This window comes from Puntigrus tetrazona, chromosome 12 (assembly GCF_018831695.1).
Source record: "Puntigrus tetrazona isolate hp1 chromosome 12, ASM1883169v1, whole genome shotgun sequence".
NCBI classification, from domain to species: domain Eukaryota; kingdom Metazoa; phylum Chordata; class Actinopteri; order Cypriniformes; family Cyprinidae; genus Puntigrus; species Puntigrus tetrazona.
The window spans coordinates 5,508,346-5,532,963 of NC_056710.1; the positions used below are offsets into that span (position 1 = coordinate 5,508,346).

At 36.5% G+C, this 24,618-nt stretch overlaps 1 protein-coding gene across 1 annotated transcript; it reads left to right on the top strand.

Annotated features, from left to right (window-relative positions):
• The first annotated feature begins 2,352 nt into the window (after positions 1-2,352).
• oplah (5-oxoprolinase, ATP-hydrolysing) lies at positions 2,353-24,562 on the top strand. Its single transcript, XM_043254357.1, has 27 exons — positions 2,353-2,490; positions 3,265-3,436; positions 3,566-3,757; positions 5,371-5,485; positions 5,900-6,023; positions 8,010-8,205; positions 8,282-8,447; positions 8,713-8,851; positions 10,173-10,240; positions 11,602-11,888; positions 12,949-13,061; positions 15,246-15,416; positions 15,525-15,662; positions 15,744-15,882; positions 16,609-16,721; positions 17,418-17,569; positions 17,844-18,004; positions 19,035-19,136; positions 19,296-19,470; positions 19,587-19,771; positions 19,882-20,028; positions 21,343-21,477; positions 22,590-22,739; positions 23,293-23,450; positions 23,536-23,696; positions 23,878-23,975; positions 24,386-24,562. Exons 2-27 carry the CDS (start codon positions 3,266-3,268, stop codon positions 24,482-24,484), a joined length of 3,855 nt encoding a protein of 1,284 aa, XP_043110292.1. The 5' UTR covers positions 2,353-2,490; position 3,265; the 3' UTR covers positions 24,485-24,562.
• Positions 24,563-24,618: the final 56 nt, after the last annotated feature.

Here is a 24,618-nt window from a genome sequence, read left to right on the forward strand (position 1 = left end):
CGTCAATCTGCTCCTGGAATGAGGGTTCTACTACACAACCTTGGGAACCCACTGTAGCAACCACCTCCTTTACCTCAGTCACCCCTGTAGGTAAACTAACAACATACAACCCATGCAAGTTGCCTAGTATTTGGGTAAAGTACTACATCTACTGTATTTACATTCAACACTGGGACATAAACTGTACCTCGAAACACCGGCACCAGGGCAGGTGAGGCCATAAGGAAGATCATGTGGAAGATCAAATCCATACTTCACAACATGGAACAATGGCAACCTGTATCAGAGACATCATGAGATCAAGGCTCAGGAACCCGAGGTTTGGCAACAGGGCCTAAAGGCACAATTGGCCTGACAGAGCAACACACCCTTCACCTATACCTGTGACACACACTCTCTCGACCACTCGTGAGAACACCAACACCCAGAATCCGTCTCTGCCTTAAGCACTCAGCTCCTGTAACAGATATTGCAAAAGAATTGCCCAACCCCACAATTTACAATTATGAATACTGAACTCCAACACAATACAGCAAAAAAGGAAAATTATTGCTACAGGAAAAAAAAGAAACTCAAACGTCACTCAGTTCACATTGAATGTCCAAATTAATACATCAAAAGAAAATAAAAATGAAGTATGTGTAACCCAAAGAGCAATGCCGGGGCAGCCAAGAGTTCGTTCAGTCTAACTAAACATATGAGGACAATGAGCAAACAATTTAGCCGAAGTTTTAGCACCTGGATGGCGACTAAATACAATGCAGCATGCAAGGGGGTGTGCCTCATAACAACTCACTGTCTCAACCCCCGGTTTATATAGTGCCATGCCCAATGATAGGACTGAGCAACCAGCCAGTCAGAGGAGAGCAAAAAAACATCACTATGTCCTGCCACAAGATGACATAATCGATCATACAAAAGAAAGCATGTAGGTTTTTCAGCAAAGTCCTGATAATACTGATAGCCTTATAGCTTTATAGGGTTACTTTCATCAAATTACTACAATTACTATCCTCAAATACTTGAGCTTAATGTTGTACTAAACACACTTTCTAATGGCAATTGTGCATATATGTTGTCTATCTGGTAGGGAAACCTATTCATTATTTATTAATTTATAAAAAAAGAAGTAAAAATTTGTTGAAGTTTTGCTATTACTGTTCTTCGTAGTACAGATCCCCTTCAAAGACAAATATTTGGGATGGGAGAAAAAAAAACATCTTCCAGAAATTCAGTCAGATGACTGCAGATGATTTTGTGTGCCATATGCATCAGGTGCATCATTCTGAGAAATTATCCCAAGAAAATTGGCTGCTTTTCACCTTCATTCAGATGATGCAGTTTGTTTGTTTTTTCAAAATAACACATACAAACGTTTTATGAATTGTGGGGACATTCCATAGGCATAATGGTTTTCATAATGCACAAACTGTATGTGCTATTGTCCTACACCAACCCTACACATAAACTTACTCCTTACAGGAATCATCCAAACAAAATAAGATACTATTGTTTATTTGTAGCTTATATTATTTGTGTATTTTATGTTTGCCGACTCTAAATTCTGACAAACTATAGGCCAAGTGCAATGCAAATACTTTAATGTACGTGAGGGTAGTAATGAAACAAATTCCTACTGGAAAATAAAATAAAATTAAACAAAAACCAGAAACCCATTGTGTTGTGGTTTTAATGGTTACAATGGGAATTGTATTGTTTTATTGGAAACTGTAATGATGTTTGTTCCACTCTATGGTGACACCACCAGATCCTAATAGAATATGGCCTAAAACAAAGACTACTGGAAAGCATCATTTAATGTTTTTAATGGTTAACAGTTGGTGGTTTTTAATGGTTGTAATGAGTGAACTACCCCTTAAAAATAACAAACTTCGGCAATCACGCTCGTGACGCGCCCCCTGTGGGAGAACACAACACAAGACTTTTTTCTCTTGATTTGACTTGAAGGAGATTGAGGTCTCTGCAGAGCCAAAAGTGGGCGTTTCTCAAGTTCTGGGCGTTTTCAAACCGGTGAGTGTTTTTTAATCATGTAATCAAAAGGATCCCCCTGATCTAAACCTACCTTCACTATGACGTCGGCCAATCAGGTACATGGTGTGAAAACGCCCTCATTTGGTAAGTTCCATTACGTTGTCTGTAGAGACCTATGGTTGGTTTGTAAGCGGCGCTACAGCGAAAGTATCGCGAGAGCGTTTGACAGCTGACGGTTCCATACGCTGTTTACTGCATAATCGCTCTCGCGGTACTTTGATGTCATACACCGATCATTGGCTGCAGAGCGGCTTCAAATCGGACACATTTTACGGGCTCAGTCACGTGATATCTCTGAAGGCGGGGAAGTGTATCGGAGGTGGTGCTGAATTTATACTCGCGTGGGATTGGTGAAGTGTCGTTTCACAACAGTAGTAGTAACTTGAACGGTTTTAGAGAAGAGTATCTGTTCATTTCTTGTTTTACTGCGTCTCGAGTGTAAGTACAACAGAACTGTAGTTGTTTTATAACGCATGCCTGTATGTATGTATTAAATGCATATAAAGACGAAAACATCGCAACGTGTGTGTAGTCCGTGATCTTTAGCCTAGTTAAGGTTTAAGGGATTGTGCTGCCCTTTAAGCTTTTAGTATATATTTGCACCTGTTTTTAACAGCTGAGCACCTGCAGACAGCACAGCTTTTTATTTATCATAGATTCATTCCACGTTTTCAGTGTAACAACTGATACATTATTTGCAAAAGCACGATGATCGAACCAAACATGCATACTTTTCTTCTTTCATTTTTACCTAGAGATGTAACAACCTCTCTCAACTGTTCTTACAAATTCTTATGTTTTTTCCAGATGTGTAACATTTTTGTCATTTTCATTTTCAGTGTGATAGGTAGGGTTAATGTAGTAAAGAGCTAGATTATGTCCCATCTTAAATTGGATTATCGGTAAATACCAAATTCAAGATGTCTTAAACCTTAGTTTAAAGTATTGGCCTCAGATTGATGTTTAACATAATCATCAAAAAGAAATTGAAATTGTATGGTTAAAAAACACTGTGACAAAATTCTTCTTTTATAGAAGAAAGAAAATGAATGAATTCAAAAGAATAGCAAAATGATAATAGATAATAATAAAAGATGATAATAATAAAAATCAGTTTATTTAGCAAGGACAATTTAGAGACTGTCACTTTAGAATCATTCTATAGGAGGTATGGAAATGTTTTGTGTATGCTAATTGCCTTCTGCTTCCCAGCATGGCTGAAACTAAAGGGAAGTTTGATTTTGCGATTGATCGAGGAGGAACCTTCACAGATGTGTTCGCCCGTTTGCCTGATGGTAGAGAGAGAGTCCTAAAACTGCTGTCACATGACCCCCAGAACTACAGAGACGCCCCTACTGAAGGCATTCGCCGAGTGCTGGAGCAGGTGAGGGGGAAGACATAAATATATTTGGACTTAATTCGTGGTTATGGATTTGATCCGAAAATGATAGGAGGAAAGAATCTAGTGAACAGAATTCTGCTTTGAAACTCTGTTTGTTTATGAATTAAACAGGAGACTGGGCAGAGCTTTCCACGAGATCAGCCCTTGGACACTTCTCAGATTGGCTGGATACGAATGGGCACCACAGTGGCAACTAATGCCTTACTGGAGAGACAGGGTGAGAAAACAGCACTCCTGGTGACACGTGGATTTCGGGACTTGTTACATATTGGCACGCAAGCACGACCTAACCTGTTTGATCTGGTGAGTAGTGCTAGTGATGTAGATTTATGCCAGTAACTTAAATGTTTTGATTCTGTTAATGAAACTATTTTAAAATGGCTAGATGTGGCAGAAATAGTAAGAGTTCCATTGCTACTATGTATCCAGCCATCTAGTAAAACAGCATATTTTTGTTCAGAGGGTCCAGCCAATGTAATATTCCTCACAGAGACCACTCAACTGCTACTAAGCTGTGCAGGCAGGAAAAGCACCCAAAGGCTTCAAAAGTAAGAGATTTCAATTGACGGAAGTAAATAAAAACAGTCTTCAAAGATTTGTACAGAAAAAGGCAAAAATTACTTGACAAATGAAACATCACTACCGGTGAGAATTAGTCATTTAACAGCATGCTTATAGTGAAAATACACAATGTTACAATTTATGCGAGAACAGGCTTGGTCATTAGAGTATGCCAATTAGCTGTCCTTCAAGCTGTTTGGGAAAAAAGTAGTTGACTTGGCTGAAAACTGACTGTAGAAGAAGACACGTATAAAACATGAATAACATCAATTTCAGTGGTTCACAGCCATGTTCCTGGAGGCCCCCCAATAGTGCATATATCACAGTCTCCCTAGTGATATAATCAGCTCATTAGTAGAGACTCCAAAACCTGAAATGGGTGTTAGAAAAAGGAGAGATGGAAAATGTGCAGTCTTGGGGGCCTCCAGGAATGTGGTTGGGAACCACTGGCCTATATCAAAGGTCACAAAATAAATGTAATCCAAGTATGCTTTGTTGGCTTTGGAAGACCATAAAATGAGAGTCCATGGGGGAACTGTCTAGTGGGGAAGTTGTCCCAAGGCTATATCTTAAAAAGTATTGAGTCACAAATGCTTGTAGTGGAGGTTTTGTGTGTTGGTTTTTTAAATACCTGGTTTAACATTGGAATCATGTTTGTGAATTCTGCAGTGCAAACTGTAAAATTCTTGTAGCAGTTTTTGTGAAAGTGCTTGTTTAAAAAGTGAGCACAATGAAACCACACATAGCAGTGGAAGTTAAATTTTAACATGAAGGTTGAACTGTGTTCTAAGAACAAGTTTTTTTTTTTTCATAAATGACTGGTCCGGGCAAGTTTTCTCAATTTCTTCTGACCAAAACAATGGCTTGATATTTGTTACCTTGTTCTTTTTGACGTTTTCCGAAGTGTTTTGCTTTTGTATAATTTTGTAAAGGGAATTGTCTGACTCTCTGATAGTGGAATGTTGTGCCAAGCTATTGAGGAACATAAAAATCCATGTGAAATTAAATGTAGATTATGTTGAAAATGTCAAAAAGTGGCAGTTGGCAGTTTTATCATTGGTTTAAGTATGTTTGTCTCAAGATTATAAGTATGTAGTAAGAGTTGTTTGTGCCTGTGGACTGTATTTTTATAATATTCCCTGTTAATTATTTTAACAACTTAAACTTTAAATTGCAGTTAATTTTTGCATTGTAAAGTCAATTACTGAACAACACAAACTTACTAGCCATCCCAAACTAACCTGCAAGAGCCCTGTCTGCCATGATTCCGGTTTCCATTTCACAAGTTGCCTTGATGAGAGACCAAATCAAATATCTTGTTGTTGTTGTTATTATTAACATGTTTGTTGTTTTAGGAGGTGTGTATGCCGGAGGTTCTGTATGAGGAGGTGATTGAAGTGGAGGAGAGGGTTATTCTCAGACAAGATTCCTGTCAGCTACCCAGAAATGAGCCTAAACGAATAGTAACAGGTGATTTAAGATTCTGATTTGTTTTGTGGTAAAGACATCTATTTTGCCAAAGTTAATAAATCTGTCTCATTTTTAGAAGTCTACTCAGTTCAAAAGAGCAATCATAAAACTGCATAAAACACTTGTTCCATCTTCCATAAGTGATCAAAAATGTATGCATTAACATGTAAAGTAATGCCCAGTCAGAAACTTGCCCCATTGCCAAGGTTATTACAGACGCTATTTACTTCTAGACATTCCAATTCTAACAGAAATGGTCTGTTTAATTCTTATGGGCAGAGGGGGAGAATGTAAAAGTGACATTAAAACCTTGAATAACATTTTATGTTTTTGTCATTTGACAGTTTTAGTGGTTGATATAACCTCATAAAAGTATCTGTAATGGCACTCGCATGGAATCTCTGTCTCTCACAGGCAGTACTGGAGAAAGTCTGGAGGTGTGGCAAGAGTTGGATCTTCAGCGTGTGGAGCAGGATTTGAGACGTGTGCAATCCAAAGGCATCAGAAGTCTAGCAGTGCTTTTACTCCATTCTTACACGTGTGTATAGATCATTATATACATTTTATGTATTTATTACATGGTTCTTTGGAATATTTCTGTTTGGTCAATCATAGCTTTTAGCAGTCTTACATTCAGAGGGAACAAACAAACAAAGGCTGCACAATTGAAAAATCTGAAATAACCATATAGTGTATGTTGTCATATTAAATATGTGATCATAAATTTAAGAGCTTTGATAGAAGTAGGTAGTCTGTTGCACTGCATGAGCAAAGAACTTCCCTGTTCATTTACAGTATTGTACTTGTAAGTTTTAGTTGTTTTTTTGTAAAGAGTGAACACGGGGATGAACATCAAAACCCAAGTAACTTCATTAGAGTCTTTGTTCTTTGTGTTTGAGTGTTTCAGCAGTAATTTGAAAATGGCAATCTATAGCAATGTTACAAAATAACCACAATTTAGGTTTGTGGTGTGTGTGTGTGTGTGTGTGTGTGTGTGCATATATATATATTACAATATTTCAGAAAGTTAAAAGATTTGAACCATCATAGTGGTGCTATGAATGTCTTCTTGGTTCAAACATTGAATGCTTGTTTAAAGAGACAAAGGTGCAAAGGTTCCATAATAGTACAGCTATAGTTATACAGTAAAAAAAATGTGACCGTATCAAGTGCATACATACCCTTGCTGTTTCATTGCTTGTCTAAATTACTTTAAATTACACTTTTATTTAGAAACATGGTTAGGATACAGGCAGGGTCAAAAAAAAATGGCAAACAGGTATGGTCCGGGCAAAGCCAGGTGTGGTCAATCAACAGCTAACAATATCAAAAAGAGCTTGACAGAGAAGTAATCTGATAAACGTGAGCAAGAGTTCAGGTGAGGAGTAAAAACGGTCCAGAACAGCAAGGTGAACGGGTAAACCAAAAAACAAAGGCAGAGATCAATACACGGGGAAACAGGCAAGGCAAGACTAGACTAGACTGGACAAAACTCAAAAAGCACAGCAGGGCTCTGAAAATACTGAAGACTAAAAGCTGGGAGATGTTTAGGGAGATGCAAGGAGCAAGGTGTGAAACTTCCCACTACCCTGGATGTTGATCTCTCATTGGCTTAAGGTAATCGGCGATGTTATTTTTAGTTAGAACACGTGATTTTGATTTAGCCAACAGGTACAAATGATTGGCATGCCAAATATGTCACTGGTGTTGGCAACTCATCTGCAATTCTCTCATATCACGTCTTCAGTAGTTCACACTGTATAATTGTCAACCATGTGAATGAGCACTGATTTGCCTGTGGTTTTGGGCATTTGTCAGCGATTTCTCAAAACCACTTTGACTCAGACTCTGGGCCAAGCATAAGGCAGTTAACACTAGGAGAGTGCTAAACGCAGGTCAATTCTCAGCAGCTTAAGCAGGAACTGAATGGATTTTAAATAGACAGGATAACAAGGTAACAAGGGGGAGGAACTAATCAATTGTTAAGGAAACTAACAAGGTGGGCAAAGGAACAAGGGAACACCAAAACAATGGGAAACAAACACTTCAAAATAAGAGTGCACAAAAACCAAGAGGGGGATATAGAATCAAATCATGACAGTATAGTTAAAAGTTGTATTTATATTAAATAGGAGGCCTGTTGGTCTGCTAATTTAAGTAGTATGCTGGCTCATCTGCAAAACACAGCTTACAAACCAGGCAAAAGTAATTAACACTAAAACATAGATATAAATAAACACTGTAAGGTGCAAGAACTCACAGTGCAGTGTCATGAGAGGATACATGGGTAATTGCATTAATTGAGTATCAGCTACCATGAACTGTAATAACTTAGTATAAAGAGGGAATAAAAGTGGTCTGTGTACTGAACCTTATAGAATACCAGTTGATATTTGGTTTGGGGATAAAATTTCATAATGTCCAATGTGACATTATATCAAACACTGAATTACTTCTGTGTACTGAGACATCTGGTAATGTTGAATGAAATTGTATTTCTCATTCCTGATGGTTTGTGTTTCAGATGGGCTGCTCATGAGAAGGCTGTGGGCTCTTTGGCAAAGCGTCTTGGTTTCAGTCAAGTGTCTCTGTCCAGTGAGGTCATGCCCATGGTGCGAGCAGTGCCTCGTGGGTACACTGTTTGTGCCGATGCTTACCTCACACCAAAAATACACGTCTACCTCACTGAATTCTCTGCAGGCTTTAAAGGAGGCTTGAAGGTACATTTGTGAGGTTCATCTGATCACACTTTTACAAGTATCACTTAATTTATTTTCCCATCTTCCCCTCTCTCAGGGTGTGGATGTGTTATTCATGCAATCAGATGGTGGGCTGACACCAATGGAGCAGTTCTGTGGCTCTCGGGCAGTGCTTTCTGGTCCTGCTGGAGGAGTCGTGGGCTATGCTGTCACATGCTATGGGTTTATGGAAAAGAAGCCTGTCATTGGCTTTGACATGGGAGGTGAGAGATGAGTAAATGTAATGAAAGTTTAATAGAGTAGTTCATTGGAAATGAAACTCTCATCCTCAATTACTCACGCTCATGTTGTTTAAAACTTTGCCTTTGTAATTAGCATTTGAAATTACTAAAGCTAAAGTTGTTATTCACAAAAAATCTTGCCTCTGGCACTTGTCTTTAAATTTTGGGTTTGTTTATGCTGAGCGTGCTGTGAAGGAGGTGTTGAATTGCGGTCACAAAGAGACTGTTGATGGATTTGTTTGTTCAGGCACATCTACAGATGTGAGCCGATATGCTGGACAGTATGAACACGTGTTTGAAGCAACTATCTCTGGCATCACCCTACAGGCTCCACAGCTTGATATCAGCACTGTAGCAGCAGGTGGAGGCTCTCGACTGTTCTTTCGGTAACAAACACACAATATGATTGTAGTTAATAGTGTAATAATTTATTTATTTGATGAACCACTTTGACTTAACTTCTTATTGTGATTAGTCATAAGAGAGTTACACAAGAACGTTGACTTGTGGGTGTTCATGATAATTCAATAATTAATAATTTATTTGGTCAGGCTTATGATTGTCAGCACAAATGCATTCATGCAAACGTTGCCTGTGCAGTCATCCAAAGATATCATGTGCACTCGAGGTCAGGTCATATCCACAACATAAAAAGACATCCTTTGCCATGCTTGTAGGATGTGAAACAGCCTTAACAGCCTTACTTTTCTCTATAAATAATGTTTACTACAAACTATAGTGAAGTTAATACAACCACTGTAGTGAAGTTAATATTTATGAAGCATATTATTTATTAAAATGATAAGAAAACATTTTTTAAAAGCAATCAACCACTGAGCAACAAACACAAGCATTGATACACCTCATGAAAATTCCTCTTGATAATTCATTACAAAACAGAGTTGAAAGGAAAACAGGTTTTATTTTCTCTAAAATTAAAACACTGTTTTGTTAGAATAATATTTTAGCTGTCATCCAATCCTTGTACTTTCATGTCTTATAAGCAAAAGTGGTTGGATTATGTTAATTTTATGTTTTAATTAATGCATTTGATAGGTGATTATATACAGCTAATATACAGGAATCAATTTTTAAGTATCGTTGGTCTCATATGTACTCTGCACAGTTCTTGTGGTATTATCTTGGTAACAAAGAGCCAGTTCTGTTGACTTTCTGTTGACTTTTTTCTGTTGGTACATTTTTCAAGGTTTTACATATAATAATATGAACAGAGTTCACATATTTTGATAAGTATGTCATCCATGGGAGACACAAAATATATTGTATTTAATACATTTCATAAATATTTCACACTGTTCCTTAGAAAAGTAATATAAGACACCCAGGGTTGCTAACCTGCTCAGTTGCAAGGTCATGAAATATATTCTCAATCTTTTATTAAAAGCAGACAGCCTTTACCTGTATAGACATGCCTGTACTTTGATATACACTTTATATGTTTTATATTACATATTTTTGCTTTATTTTTGTAATTCTGCTAGGTTGCACTAATAGCACTAAACTTGCATACTTCACCTTTAAAAGAACATATATATTAAACAGAACATTTAATGTAGTTGCTTTATAGTTTTACATCAGTAGTGTATTAGTTTAAGTTCTCACATAGTATACAACCGTGAAACTATAAAAATCCTGTATAAGTTAGGAAGGGTGAATATTTTTTCTGTTGTCTGTCATTTATTTCAGGTCGGGGATGTTTGTTGTAGGGCCAGAGTCAGCTGGTGCTCATCCTGGACCCGCCTGCTATAGGAAGGGTAAGAGCAATTATTAGGTTATCAGACATACCATCTTTCCATCTTCTTGCTTGTACATTTCACACTTTCACATTGCATAATACTTGCTTTCATCCTTCTAATGTCTGTGTTAAACTACTGATTCACTACATACAAGACAAAATTTTGCATAAGTAATAAATATGTATCAATACTGACACATTAATATTAGTAAAGACAGGCACCCATTACAATAAATGTACATATGCTGAATAAATGATTTACACTAACTTTGAACAGTTCAAACTGAATGATTTGCCAGAGCTCCTGAAGAGTGTGAACCTTAGGCCAAAGTCCTCCAAATAATTTCAATAAGATGCCAGGACATTCTGACAGGAGTAAAAGACAAAAACAGTATGGTACGCAGTTATGTCAGTTTCCATTGTAAATGGTACCAAAATAGCGAACCATACTGTACCACTTTTTTGGTACCTTTCTGTAAGGGTACCTAACACAGCGAAGGCTACCAAAGGGTGGAGCTAAACTCACCGCAGAACCTGATTGGTTGACTAGAATCATAATTTTTGTGTGATACAATGGGATCCCGTTCACTCATTGCAATCTGCTGTACGTGAGGATAATTTACATTGGTTTATTTACATCAGAGTGTGCAAACACAAAAAAATCGAACAGTTTTTTTTAATAGTTTTTATTTTTTAGTTTCTCTATATGCTTTCTTTTCTGTTCTTGTGGACTGGTGAAATGTCATTGCCTAAAAACCTGCTAATTTTACTGTGTCATGTTAATGTTTATTGTGTCATGAAGTGTAGTTTTAAGAGTTTTTCAGGTGATAATGTAGTTTAAAACTCAAATCTGCAGGTTATTAATAAAGATAGCACCTATTTGAGCTCCAGGTGATCGCTGTGTGCTCAGTGCTTATGTATCCGCCAAGAGCAGCTTCAAGGATGGCTGGACATTTGCTGAGTCTCTGTAGTTATTAAAGATACAATTAGTTTTGGGTAACGTTACATTTAACAGGCATTTGTGGTCTCATGCAACTTTTATTTTTCCTGGTTTAGTTCTGGCTAAGCATAAAGTTATATTTAACTTTATATATTAATTTTGAACTTGACCATAGTACAGTGCTGACTTGCTTTTGCCTTTTTCTCTTTAGTCTCATACTTTTGTATTGAATTTTACTATACATTAAAACTGACAAAAAAGGCAGAGTTAGGCTTATTGACACGCTTTGTCGTTGATTGCTACGTTCCCTCATACTCCACACTTGCCAGAAGGACTTTGTACGTTTAAAAATCTGCTATGACAGTTTCTGCCTTACATACTTCTGCCATGTTTCTCCAAATAAACAATGCATTGTATTTCTCTCTTCTCTCTTGGTTCAGGTGGTCCTCTGACAGTCACTGATGCTAATTTAGCCCTTGGCCGCCTGCTGCCTTCTTTCTTCCCAAAAATATTTGGTCCTGAAGAAAATGAGCCTCTCTCAACTGAAGAAACCATGAAGCATTTCCGTACTCTAACAAAAGAAATTAATCAGTACCTTTCAACTAACCAATCATCGAATAGGGCTGCAGGAGGGCACCATTCAGAAATGAGTATAGAAGATGTTGCCATGGGCTTCATCAATGTTGCTAATGAGGCCATGTGCCGGCCAATCCGAGCGCTTACACAGGTACAGCACACTGTTCAGTCATTTTCAGTTTGTATAGCTTACATAAGAGAATAGGTGTAGTCTTTTTTTCAGCCTGGGGTGTGCTTTCCAAATGCATTGTTAGCTAATTCCAACTCTCGTTAATTCCATTGATCTCTGTTGATAAAGATAAAACTTGCAGAAATAGATGCTTTTGGGAAACACACCCCAGGTTGCTGTGACAAAAACATATGAGAAACAACTTTTTTTTTTTACATGTAGTGGAAATTACCAAAAAAAATCAATTTGTACAAAATAAACTCAAGCTTATCTAGGTAGTGACATTTTTTTTTTCATCTAGGCTTTCCTAGCCATTATATACCGTAGTGGCCAAAAGTCTGTATTTACACAGTTTTTATTTTTAATGAGGTGCAGTTGAACTGTCAGAACACGAGTAGTATATTGTATTGGAAAGAAGAAAACACTGAACTTAAAGTATTTAATTGACAAAGTTGATTTTATGCTTTATGTCCAATCATAAATGTCTTACAAAGTGTCCTTACAAAGCTTCCTTAAATTCTTTCCAGAACTGAAATTCATTCAACAGCTTCAAAAAGTTAAAAAACAAAAAGCAAACAAAAAAATCAAAAGTGCCTTTCATTGTGTGGATGGTTGGTTTGGTATAATTGTTTCATTATACCTGACCATCACAACAAAAAGGACATTGCACTGTAAATATAGGGCTCTGTGTGAGCCAGTCAAATTCTTCCACACCAAACTCATCCAATCATGTCTTTATGTACATTGTTTGGCACACTGGGGAACAGTCATGTTGGAATTAGAAAGCTGGAAGCACAAGATTGTCTGGTATGATGATAAAGCATTAAGATTTCCATTCACTGGAAGGAGGGGGCCTATCCAAACACCTTTAAAAAAACAGCCATTATGTCACATTGATCCAACTTTACCATTGGCACAATGCTGTCAGATAACGTTCTCCTGATATCTGCCAAAAACAGACTGCCAAACAGAAAAGCATAATTCATCACTCCTCAGAACTTCAAATCAGATTTGACATGTTGAATATCCTCTCTTTTAACAGGCTAAAGGCCATGATACATCTGAGCATGTGCTAGCATGTTTTGGAGGAGCTGGTGGTCAGCATGCCTGTGCCATTGCAAGAGCCTTGGGCATGAAGACTGTCTTCATACACAAGTATGTCTATGTTTATACATGAGCGTCTGTGTGTTTTAGTCTGTTGTCCTCTCCATGCTTGAATGAGGTGGCAACAAAATACTTTTTCCAGACAATTTTTTGCTGTGCTTCATTAGCCTATGACATTACAAAGTAATTAAAATATTGTTTGTAAAGAAAATATACAAATTACATTTCTGTGGTGGTGAATGAGGCACAGACAGCATTTTGTCTTTAGAGGGGTATTTATCAAATCAGTCAGTAACAGAAGTGTTGGTAACAGATCTATATATTTTTTTATTTTTAATATTTTTAATTTTTATTTTTCACTTATTCTAGCCATTAACTACACTCAAACCTCTAATTTCCTGCTTATTAATAGTTAGTAAGGTAGTAGTTAAATTTAGAAGTTAGTAGGAATATAGAATATGGTCATGCAGAAAATGTAAAGTAAAATGATGACGTCTATTTCCTTATCTTTTAATATGTTATGGAATCCAGGAGTTTCCATTACATGTTTACCACTTACTCTGCACTCACTGAAAAAGACAATCCTGGTGTGAGGAAAAACAAATTAGAAATTTATTGCAGCTCAAATGACCCCAAGGGGGTTCAATTCCCAGGAAATGCATGGACTGAAATGTGTTCCTTGAATAAAATGTCAGTTGTGGGGGTATTATTACCCCATAGGTGGGAATTAAATTACAACATGAGCAAATAACGGTATATATTTCAGACATTATTTGTCTTATTTGTGGTGGGAGATAAAGACATTCTTGATTTGGAAGACAATAAAATGAAGTACAGGATAATACAGGAATTATACATCTACTCATGTAAAATTATCTGAATAGAATTGTAATTTAAATTTAACATAAACGTAATATAATATAAATTAAAAAAAAATGAGATAAGACTCACAATAATAAATTGACCTGAATATATAATTGGATTCACACAGTCAAATGTAATAAATTTAACTGAAAAACTGTCATATCTTGGCATATCATATTAATGAAAGTGAAATCTAATTATTAGTCTGTGGTGTGAGGTTTTACATATATTAATATTGGCACAATATTAACAACATTTATTAGATAATAAACTAATTTGTGAAAAGTTTGGCTGAATGACATGCATGCTGTCTTCCAAATTTTGTGGAAATCATCTTAGGTCATAATAAATAAACTTTAAGGTATAAGCCTGAAAATCTCATCAGTTTTTGATGATGACTATGGCTTAGCACAATTAAGAACTGTGCAACTGTGGTCAGAGAAGTTTTAATCAGTCACCAAAAAACTATTCCCAATATGTTATTATAACGAATGAGTCATAGGCAGATTGAGTAATTTGCAGCTTTTTATTAAAATTAATACAGGCAGACTGGAACAACAGCAAACAAAGCACAATGAGCAAGGCAGAGGCAAAGTTGATATCCAAGCAGGGCAGGCAGAGAACTATTACTAAATGAAAAACAATCAGGAAACTAGGCAGGAACGAGCTCGGAAATTATAGCCAGGGTAATTCAAGATTTTGCAGAGAACTGAGCAAGGTGAGAATGAGTGGCTTTTATGTATGTGTGCGAATGAGGTGCAGGTGTGACAGTGAAATGACTGATGGAAAATGTAGTCCAAACTGTAGTGCGACAGTGCTGATGAGGTGACATCTTGTGGTAATGGACAGAATCTCAGGAACAAGATCCTGACCGTTATCCTCACATGTACTTGGAAACGTTACGTTTGTTCATACTGTATTCTAGGAAACTGCTTAATGCAGAATTAAATGCATTGCGTTTTTATTATGGGCTCATCTTCTTGTCCCACATAATGAGTTACTAATAATGTGTGTACTGAGTCTTATAAAAACGCTCTCAGGCCAGGTTAAGCATTTTAGTATGTCCCAACAAGGTTGCGTTTGTTACTATGCATTTTGTTCAATTAAATATTCATTTATAAAATAACCATTTTTGTTATGTCGTGATCATGAAAAACTACTTTGGTTATGTTGAGATGACAAGGAAAAAATAAATAAAAAATTTGAATAAAGCATGGCTACTTCCGTATGAACCTCAGTGACTGCTGCTTTTAGTTGTATTTTATATTTGTATTCATAATGTATTTAAAAATGAAATGCCTTGTGGTTGAGTACACTGTAATGAAGTGTTTGTTTCTGAACTTTTTTTTTTTTTTAATTTTTTCCTGTCAGATACAGCGGAGTGCTGTCAGCATATGGTTTGGCTCTGGCTGATGTGGTGGAGGAGGTTCAGGAACCATGTTCTCTAAAGTATGAAGCAGGCTCATACTCTGAACTGGACCACAGGATAGAACAACTGTCTCAACGCTGCGATCAAATACTGTGCAAACGAGGCTTTGGCAGGTAACCCTCAAAGAGGCAGCCATCCCTTTTTTCTTATCTATTGTGTCATTACCTTTAAACAAAAACAAATGATTATAAATGCAGTGACTGAAGATTGTGTCTGTACAGTTCTCAGATAAATATAGAAGTTTTCCTTCACCTGCGGTATGAGGGCACAGATTGTGCACTCATGATAACAGCCACAGGTCACCCCAGTAACGCCAACTCCTGTAAGTCTGGAGACTTCAGAACAGCCTTCACTAAACGGTACTGATATTTCAACTGTGAATGGTTAAAATGGCCTGTTGTTTCCTCTTCTGTCTCTCAGTCTTTCTGTTTCTACATTAGGTATCTGAAAGAATTTGGCTTTACCATCACTGATCGGCCTATCATGGTAGATGATATCCGTGTACGTGGTTCTGGAAAGTCTGGAATTATGTCAAAAGTGCAGCCCAAAGCAGGGCAGAAATCTCCAAGACCTATTAAGGTATTTAAACCAATGCTGATGTTGGGAAGTGGTGTCATCTCATACTCAAAGACACGATGCCTTGACTTTACTGTCTATGATGGAATTTGACCTGTTCAGCTCTCTAAAGCACAATTAGTGTTGGTAAGAAGGGTACACTAGAGCTGGTCACACAATGGCGGAGAAGTGCCATGACATGGATATCAGGATATTATTAGATGTCCTACTCCCTTTCAGATTATACTCCAGTTACCAACCACTGCCGTGTTTTACTTGTACATTTAATTGCCCATTGCAAGAAATCTGGTCTGGTTTGCAGACCTCTAAAGGTGGCAGTCAAAAATGGTGAAACTAATCATTAAACAGGCAAAATTTCACGTCAAGAATAAGAAAAAGTTGCATCAATAAGTCTGAAGTTTATTTCGTTGAAAAAACTAAGCAGAAATAAAAAAAGAGATGTGTATTATTATAGCACTCAAAACAAAGCCAAATAAGGACAAATATTTTAAATAAATAAGCACATTCTTCCGGTCTATGTCATTAGGCGCATTAACAATGATTTAGGGCAAATATATTTCATCATGCATTTAACTAAATGAGTAAATAGTTGAGCATTCTAGAAAGAGCCTTCATGTTGTTACTTTAACAGCCGCTTAACACATATTTAGATTTTTAAAATTAAATTAAATGAAACGGAGGTAATAGATAGGAATGTTATTTATTTATTTGTTTACTTTTTTGACCCAGATGACTCAGTGTTACTTTGAAGACCGCTATCTGGACACCAGCGTGTATCTATGGGAGGATCTTTCCTCTGATCACAGTATCCAGGGACCAGCCATCATTATTGATAAGAACAGGTGAGAGATTTCCTGAAAGTTTCTAAATACTGTATTATACATAATCATCAGTGGTGCTTGCCACTTATTTTTCTAACAGCAGCACTTATGTGTTTCTTTATAAACCAGACTCATGTGAAATTAAAACATCAATCCAAACCCCACTTGTAAATCTCACTTTTTTTTACAAAACTGTCAAACACAATTGTTGCAACTGAATTTATGACGCAATTCAGATTTTGTCCTAGATACATTTGTGCTCAACATTTAATGCATTTTGCAGGTGATTTTCTTCAGGCATCTTGGAGATTTTGTCACAGTTCTTATGAATTTAGTCAGCTAAACACTACTAAAAATCTAATACAAGGGTTCCCAATCCTGTTCAGGAGATCTACCATCCTGCAGAGTTTAGTGCAAACTAGAGGGGTTCAAGTAACTAATCAGTAAAGAAACTAAAACCTACGGAAACTACAGAACTAAAAAAGGACATGAAACACCAAGACTTCAATGTAAATTAAAACACAGAACAGTAAATATGTGACAATAACGGACTTAAAATAATAGGTCTTTGTTAATCATTGTTATGCTAAGATTTTTTCTAGGTTTAAGGATCATTAAATTAATGGTGGATATAAATGTTTTAGAAATTTTATTATTTTTTCTGTTCTCATCATAATATATATTTTAACATGTCTTTTTTTTGTTTGTGTTTGTCAGTACAATTCTTGTGGAGCCGGCGTGTGTGGCTCATCTGACAGAAGATGGTGACGTGTGTATTGATGTCAGCACGGGAACTCAGTGTGTGTTAGGAACTGAACTCAACGCCATCCAGTTGTCCATCTTCTCCCATCGCTTTATGAGCATTGCAGGTCTGATGGGACAGGAAAATGTCATATGATGCTATTTCAAGTTTTCCTTTCTCTTTGGGGTGTACAAGCTGTTAGTGGACAGATAACATACCTCAAGTTGCAAAGTTTAAAGACTTAATGCCAAAGAGGTATTCATTATAAAAGTTATAATTTGTCCGCACCCCCCTAAAATGGCGTGTTTAAAACACCCAACCCCCAACCCTGTTTTAGCCACATCATATGACCCCTTTACAGTAATGATATCTAAAGAAGGTTTGTGGTTCCTCAAACACAGAGCAGATGGGTCGTGTGCTGCAGAGAACCTCCATCTCCACAAATATAAAAGAACGACTGGATTTCTCCTGTGCTGTGTTTGGTCCTGATGGAGGTTTGGTGTCCAACGCTCCTCACATCCCTGTTCATCTAGGAGCAATGCAGGAGACTGTGCAGTTCCAGGTACACGAACACGCAGCTAGTACAACAAAGTGCAATTCTTGATTGTTTTTCATTCTGATTTTCTGTGGCTGCATGTGTCACGGTTGCAGTGTAGACTGAATGCACAAAGCTGAAAACTCACAATTATAGTATTTAATGAATACAGAGACAAGCACTAAGGCAGGAAATACGTGTATACAACATGAAAACATTAATACCCAACGGCTAATATAGACCAGAAACCAAACTTATAAAGGGTAACTAATGAGGGAAATGAATTAAGCCAAACTGAGACAATTAACATGAGATGGAAACTAGGAAACTACAAACTGTCAACCGTCCAGACTCTGAATACTAATAATTAATTGAAAATACCTTATTACAGACAAGGAAATATAAATCTCCCTCTTTTAGTTTTTTTCTTGCTGCAATACATTTAAAAAGTTAAAATTGGATTAAAAGCACAGTGTACAGTCTGAACCTAAACACCTATGCTGTAATTAAGTAAAATTGATTAATAAAAGTATATAAAAAGTGTATAAAAGAATAACTGATGAATAAAAAAAAGAACAAACAATCTGTGTAAGTAAACACAAAGAATGAGAATCAGAGCAGATACAGGAAACGCACAATCACTTTCTGTCCACCACTCTCTTTCTCTCACTCACTCACACACACACACAAACAAACACACACACACCAGTCTGAGCAGTACCTAATTAGGTCCTTATTCTGTATTTAAAAACATCAATAAAACAAATAATATTTAGCAAAAAAACTTTTATAAATGTGAAAACCATGGTACAAGTGGAATAGTTGACCCACTGAACTGTTAAAAATGTATGCACATCTAAGATATAATAATTTCTTAGCTTTGCATTAGTTTTATCAATTGTGGTATAATCTAAATAATAATGCTGTACTTTTGAACAGATGTGTGTGCTTAGAGATGTCTTTTGAATACACAAATGAACAAAATGATAGTACTGTAAAGAAGGAATCAAATGTTTTATAACAACTAAGTTTGAGAATTTCTTTTGATGTCTTTTAGATCAAGGCAGCAGGAGGCAGCATGCAGGAAGGAGATGTGATTCTAAGTAATCATCCGTGTGCAGGTGGCAGTCATCTACCAGACCTTACAGTCATCACTCCTGTAGGTCAATCATGTGTATCTAATAATGAGTGTATGTGTGTGTATGTGTGTATATATATATATATATATATATATATATATATATATATATATATATATATATATATATATATATATATATATATGGTAAGACTTGATGACATTTGCTGTGTGTTGCAGGTGTTTCGTGATGGCATCCATGCGCCAGTGTTCTTTGTAGCCAGCAGGGGGCATCATGCTGATATAGGAGGGATCACTCCAGGCTCCATGCCCCCCCACTCAACCAGTCTGCAACAGGAGGGCGCCGTCTTCACTTCCTTCAAACTGGTCACGGGTGGAGTTTTTCAGGAGAAAGGTTAGAGGAGACATCAGTCAGTCAAGTGAATGTAACAAATACCATGGTCAGTCTATACAAGATTGATGGTGTTTGTTTTTTCTGTCATTATTCATAGTCATCTTTATATCCATCAGCTGTAACAGAAGCTCTCATGGCACCTGCTCAATACCCAGGATGCTCTGGAACACGCAATCTCCGTGACAATCTGTCAGACCTTCGTGCACAGGTAGCAGCCAATCAGAGAGGTTGTCAGCTAGTGGGTGAGTTGATTGCCAGCTACGGACTGGAAGTCGTCCAGGCGTACATGGCATACATCCAGGTGTGTACATTTTGTTCATTCTGATGTTTTCAATATAGCTACAAATCCCAGCTTGAAGGTTATGTCGGGATTTGGTTTATGTTAGCTTAAAGTTCCCTGCGTACATTTAGAGTAACGCAGAGGTCGCGGTTCGAGACATGCTGAAAGATTTTGCTCGGCGGCGGCAACAGGAAACAGGCTCTCTTGAGGTTGAAGCAGAAGATCAAATGGATGACGGGACACTGATCAGACTGAAGGTCCAGATCGATGAACAGCAAGTAGGAAATTTTTTTTTTTTATAATTTTAGTGAATTAGAACTGTTTTTGCATTTTAATCATTCAACCCTTCCAGGTTTCAGACTGAATATAATATTAAGAATATTTTATATTCTCTTTTAATAGCACATTAGAAGTAGGGCTGTCAAAATAGCTCAACAACATTTATGTAGTTAAATATGACCAGTATTCAAATTACAATCGATTTGAAAGGCATCATTGTCAGTTGCTTTTGGCTTCTCTTCTGAGGCAACAACAAGGTGCATTGAGCAAAATATTAGTGCAATCAAAAAATTTGTCACTATTAATCGCATCCAACATAAAAGGTTTTCTTATGTTATAAAATTTATTACATATACATACATATTTTAAAAATGTTATACGTATGTGTATGTCATTTCCATCTTTGGGTGGAAAAAGTGTATAAATATATATATATATGCTTAAACAAATAGAAACAAAACAGCATAATTTGTGTTTTTAAAGAACATTTAAAGTCTCAATGTATGAGACAATGAAACACCAGAACACATTTCTTGAGAGGTAAACCCGATATGTACAGACTGCATTTTAAATATTATCAATAAGTGGAAATTTGTTTTTTTTTTTACATTTTTGTGAGCAATTCCCTTCTTCCGAAAAGTCGAGGTTACCTCGTGAGGTGTGGTGTAGAGCTGTCCATCCTCGTGTATTATAGATAGACACAGCCCTCTTCCGCCCCTGTAGCCTATGTCACTCGTTTCTGAGCACTTTTCTGCATTTATTCATGAGGGAGAGCTTGTTCAACCCAAACGCTACACTTTACTATCCATAAAAACACTTTACTATCCATACTATCTGCTGTATTATGTATAAAACAGTAAAGCTTCTTCCCTCAGTGTTATTCAGAGACATGCCTCTGCATAAGTGCACGTATCTCGTTTCTACAATAAAATCGTATTGTTTTCTTTTCCCTACGATGTAACCAGTGCAACCATCATACAAGGAAATATGTTTGTGGCAAATATTTTGTACGGGAGAGAGTGCAAGAGTAGAAAGAGAGCTGTAGATCATTCAAATCTCCTTAAAGAGCTTCCCCGATTTAGGTTCATTTCTGTAAACATAACTGCAACAGTGACACATAATTTTTTATTTTGCTTCAAATCATTTGGGAAGCTTTTTTGCATTGTTGAAATTTAATTTAAAATTTTAAAGAATATTTTGAAATTATTTTTTTTACATCCCTAGCAAACAGTACAAACTGCTGTATTTACGTGCTAAAATGAAAGAACAGTGCCGTACATTGTTGATTAACGCATCCATATGTCTATCTGTAGGGCAGTGCAGTGTTTGATTTCACCGGCACGGGTACAGAAGTGTGGGGTAACTGTAATGCTCCTCGTGCTATCACCCTCTCTGCCCTCATATACTGCCTGAGATGCATGGTGGGCCAGGACATCCCCCTCAACCAGGTGACACACATACACACGCAAAAACGTTGTGTGTTGATCCAAAACTGTATAGATTTCTTTGTTTTTCTGAACACAAAGATATTTTAAAGAATGCAGGTAACCAAACAATTGGTCCCTATTGAATTCCATAGATATTGAAGAGGGTATGGAAGTCATTGTGTTACTTGGAACTGTTTGGTTACCTGGACACCAAAACCATAAGTCTACAATTTTTTTTAAAATAGCGATTTATACATTATCTGAAAGTTGAATCAAACTGATACGTACTGAGGAAAATCCCTTTAAAATTGTCCAAATAAAGTTCTTAGTAATGCATATTACTAATCAAAAATGTAATTTTAACATATTTACTGTAGGAAATGTACAAAATATCATGGACCATGATCTTTACTTAGAGGGGTAGTTTACTCACATTCGAAGCAACCTAGGTGTATGTGACTTTCTTCTTTCAGCTGAATCTAATCTGAGTTATATTAAAAATTGGCCTGGCTCTTCTAAACTCTTATTATTACAGTAGTGGGTGGTTCCTTTTAACAGGGTAGTGGGTGTAGTGGGTGGTAACCTTTTAAAACATTTTAGAGGGTTACTTCACCCAAAATTTGACCAACATTAAACTTTAAAAAAGTCATTGTAAAAGTGTTTTGAAGGGCCTCATTTAGTTGACCTGTGTGTATATATATATATATATATATATATATATATATATATATATATATATATATATATATATATATATATATATATATATTCATATAAAATATTCATGGAGAATTCCAAATAAATTATTTGACAACAATCACAAGTCATTTTATTCACTGTTTCAGTTTAAAATGATAAATATTCCAAATATCATCTACAATTATGAAATATGCATGAAAGGTTCCATTTTACTCTAAGGTGTCCTTATAACAGTAATAGAATAATATTAACAATATCTGCTAACTACAGGGTCATAGTTATGGTTTGATTAGGGTTTACTGTTGTTACTGAAGTAGGTAGATGTAACCTATAACAAGGACACTAAAATAAAACAAATCACTACACTTTTATGAATGTAATGATTTGTAATTTACAGGAAAGACTTTGTCCATAATAGTTTTTTTGTGTTTCAGGGCTGTCTGGCCCCTGTTAAAGTCATCGTTCCCCCCGGCTCGATCCTGCAGCCATCTCAGAATGCTGCTGTAGTAGGCGGTAATGTGTTGACCTCACAGAGAGTGGTGGATGTCATCTTCAAAGCTTTCCAAGTGTGTGCGGCGTCACAGGTGTGTCATATCAATCAAAATTATATCTATCTATATCTTTCAATGAAATCTCCTTGTGCTGCAAAAGTCCAATTCTGGTTTTCAGATTTACATTGTACAACAATACAAGCAGCTGAGATATGCCATATAGCGTACATTTGTTCCTCAAATCTTACCCTGGAGGTCCAATGCACTGCAAAGTTTAGCTCCAACCCTGATAAAACTCACCCACCTGTGATTTTCTAATGATCCTGAAGACACTGATTAGCATGCTCAGGTGTGTTTGATTAGAGTTAAAGCAAAACTTTGCAGGAAAATGGATCTCAAGGTCCAGATTTGAGTATGTGACTCCCTTCACAAGTGTACTATATGTATGTGGTTAAAGTTCAACATATTTATATATCCAAATGTAGAGAGCTGGCCAATAATGTAGTTAAATTGTGTGACAGAAAATATATTTTATATGTACTACATACTTTCTTTATATGCATAATGGCTGAACCAAAAACTAATTTTGCGTAATTTATTTTCTGTTTATGACCATACTTTTTGCATCCTCTAATATTTTTTTAAGGGTTGCATGAACAACATTTCGTTCGGCAGTGAGAAAAGTGGTTACTATGAGACGGTTGCCGGGGGTGCAGGGGCCGGGCCAACCTGGAAGGGGCGCAGTGGAGTTCACACTCACATGACAAACACTCGCATCACTGACCCTGAGATCCTGGAGAGCAGGTCTGACTATATATAACAGCATTATAGAAATGTTCCTTTCATTCATAATGCGGAAGAGATTGCTGAAGTTGAGTTGCTGTCTCAGGTATCCAGTGATTCTTGAGCAGTTTTCCCTGCGGCCTGTTTCTGGTGGAGCAGGTCTGTACCACGGTGGTGATGGTGTGATCCGGAAACTTCGGTTTCGTAGTCCAGTGGTTCTGTCAGTATTAACGGAGAGGCGTTCTACACAGCCCTATGGCCTACATGGTACCCTCATCACAGTATTTTTTTAATAATATATATATATATATATATATATATATATATATATATATATATATATATATATATATATATATATATATGCTTAGCTATACATACACACACATACTGTATATATATAATAATAATAATAAATAATAATAATAATAATTCTTGGTTCATATAGGAGGTAAAAATGGAGCACCGGGACTGAATTTGTTACATAAAACAGATGGCAGAGTTTTAAATTTAGGGGCCAAGAATACCATCAGCCTGGATCCTGGGGTAAGACAGTGTGTGTTTTTGCTTTTAAATACAATCAAATCAAAAATACCTTCTTTTTTTTTTTTTATTGCAAAATAGAAACTGAAAATTGCAAGATATTAACTTAAAATTGGAGAAAAAAACAAAAAAGAATTCTGAATTCTTTATATCTCACAATTCTGGCTTTTTTTCTCAGAATTGTCAGAATAAATCGTAAGAATTTTGAGACAATAAGCAGCAATGACCTTGTTTATTTCTTTATTTCATCATGGAAACTATATCTCTCTCTGTCTTCAAATGTCTGTTGTTTTAGAATGATTTTGTGTCAGGGGAGTTATTGACTATAGAATTCATTAAATTACACCACCAAGGTGAAATGCATATTGTAATTATATTCATTAAAATGGACTGACTTGTGGCTTACATGACAGGACATGTTCAGTCTTTTCACCCCTGGGGGAGGTGGATATGGAAGTTTGGATGAACAGGATGGAGACTTTGAGCTTCCTTCTAAACGTCGTTGCCTGTAGGAGCCAAAAGAACAAAGTACTGGAAAAATAGAAACAAAACTTTCTAAAGACAGCTGAAATAAAGTCTAATGAAACATCTTAAGTGTGTTTTTTTTCTGTTCTGCTATAGTGTTTTACAAAGGTTAGTAGTAGTG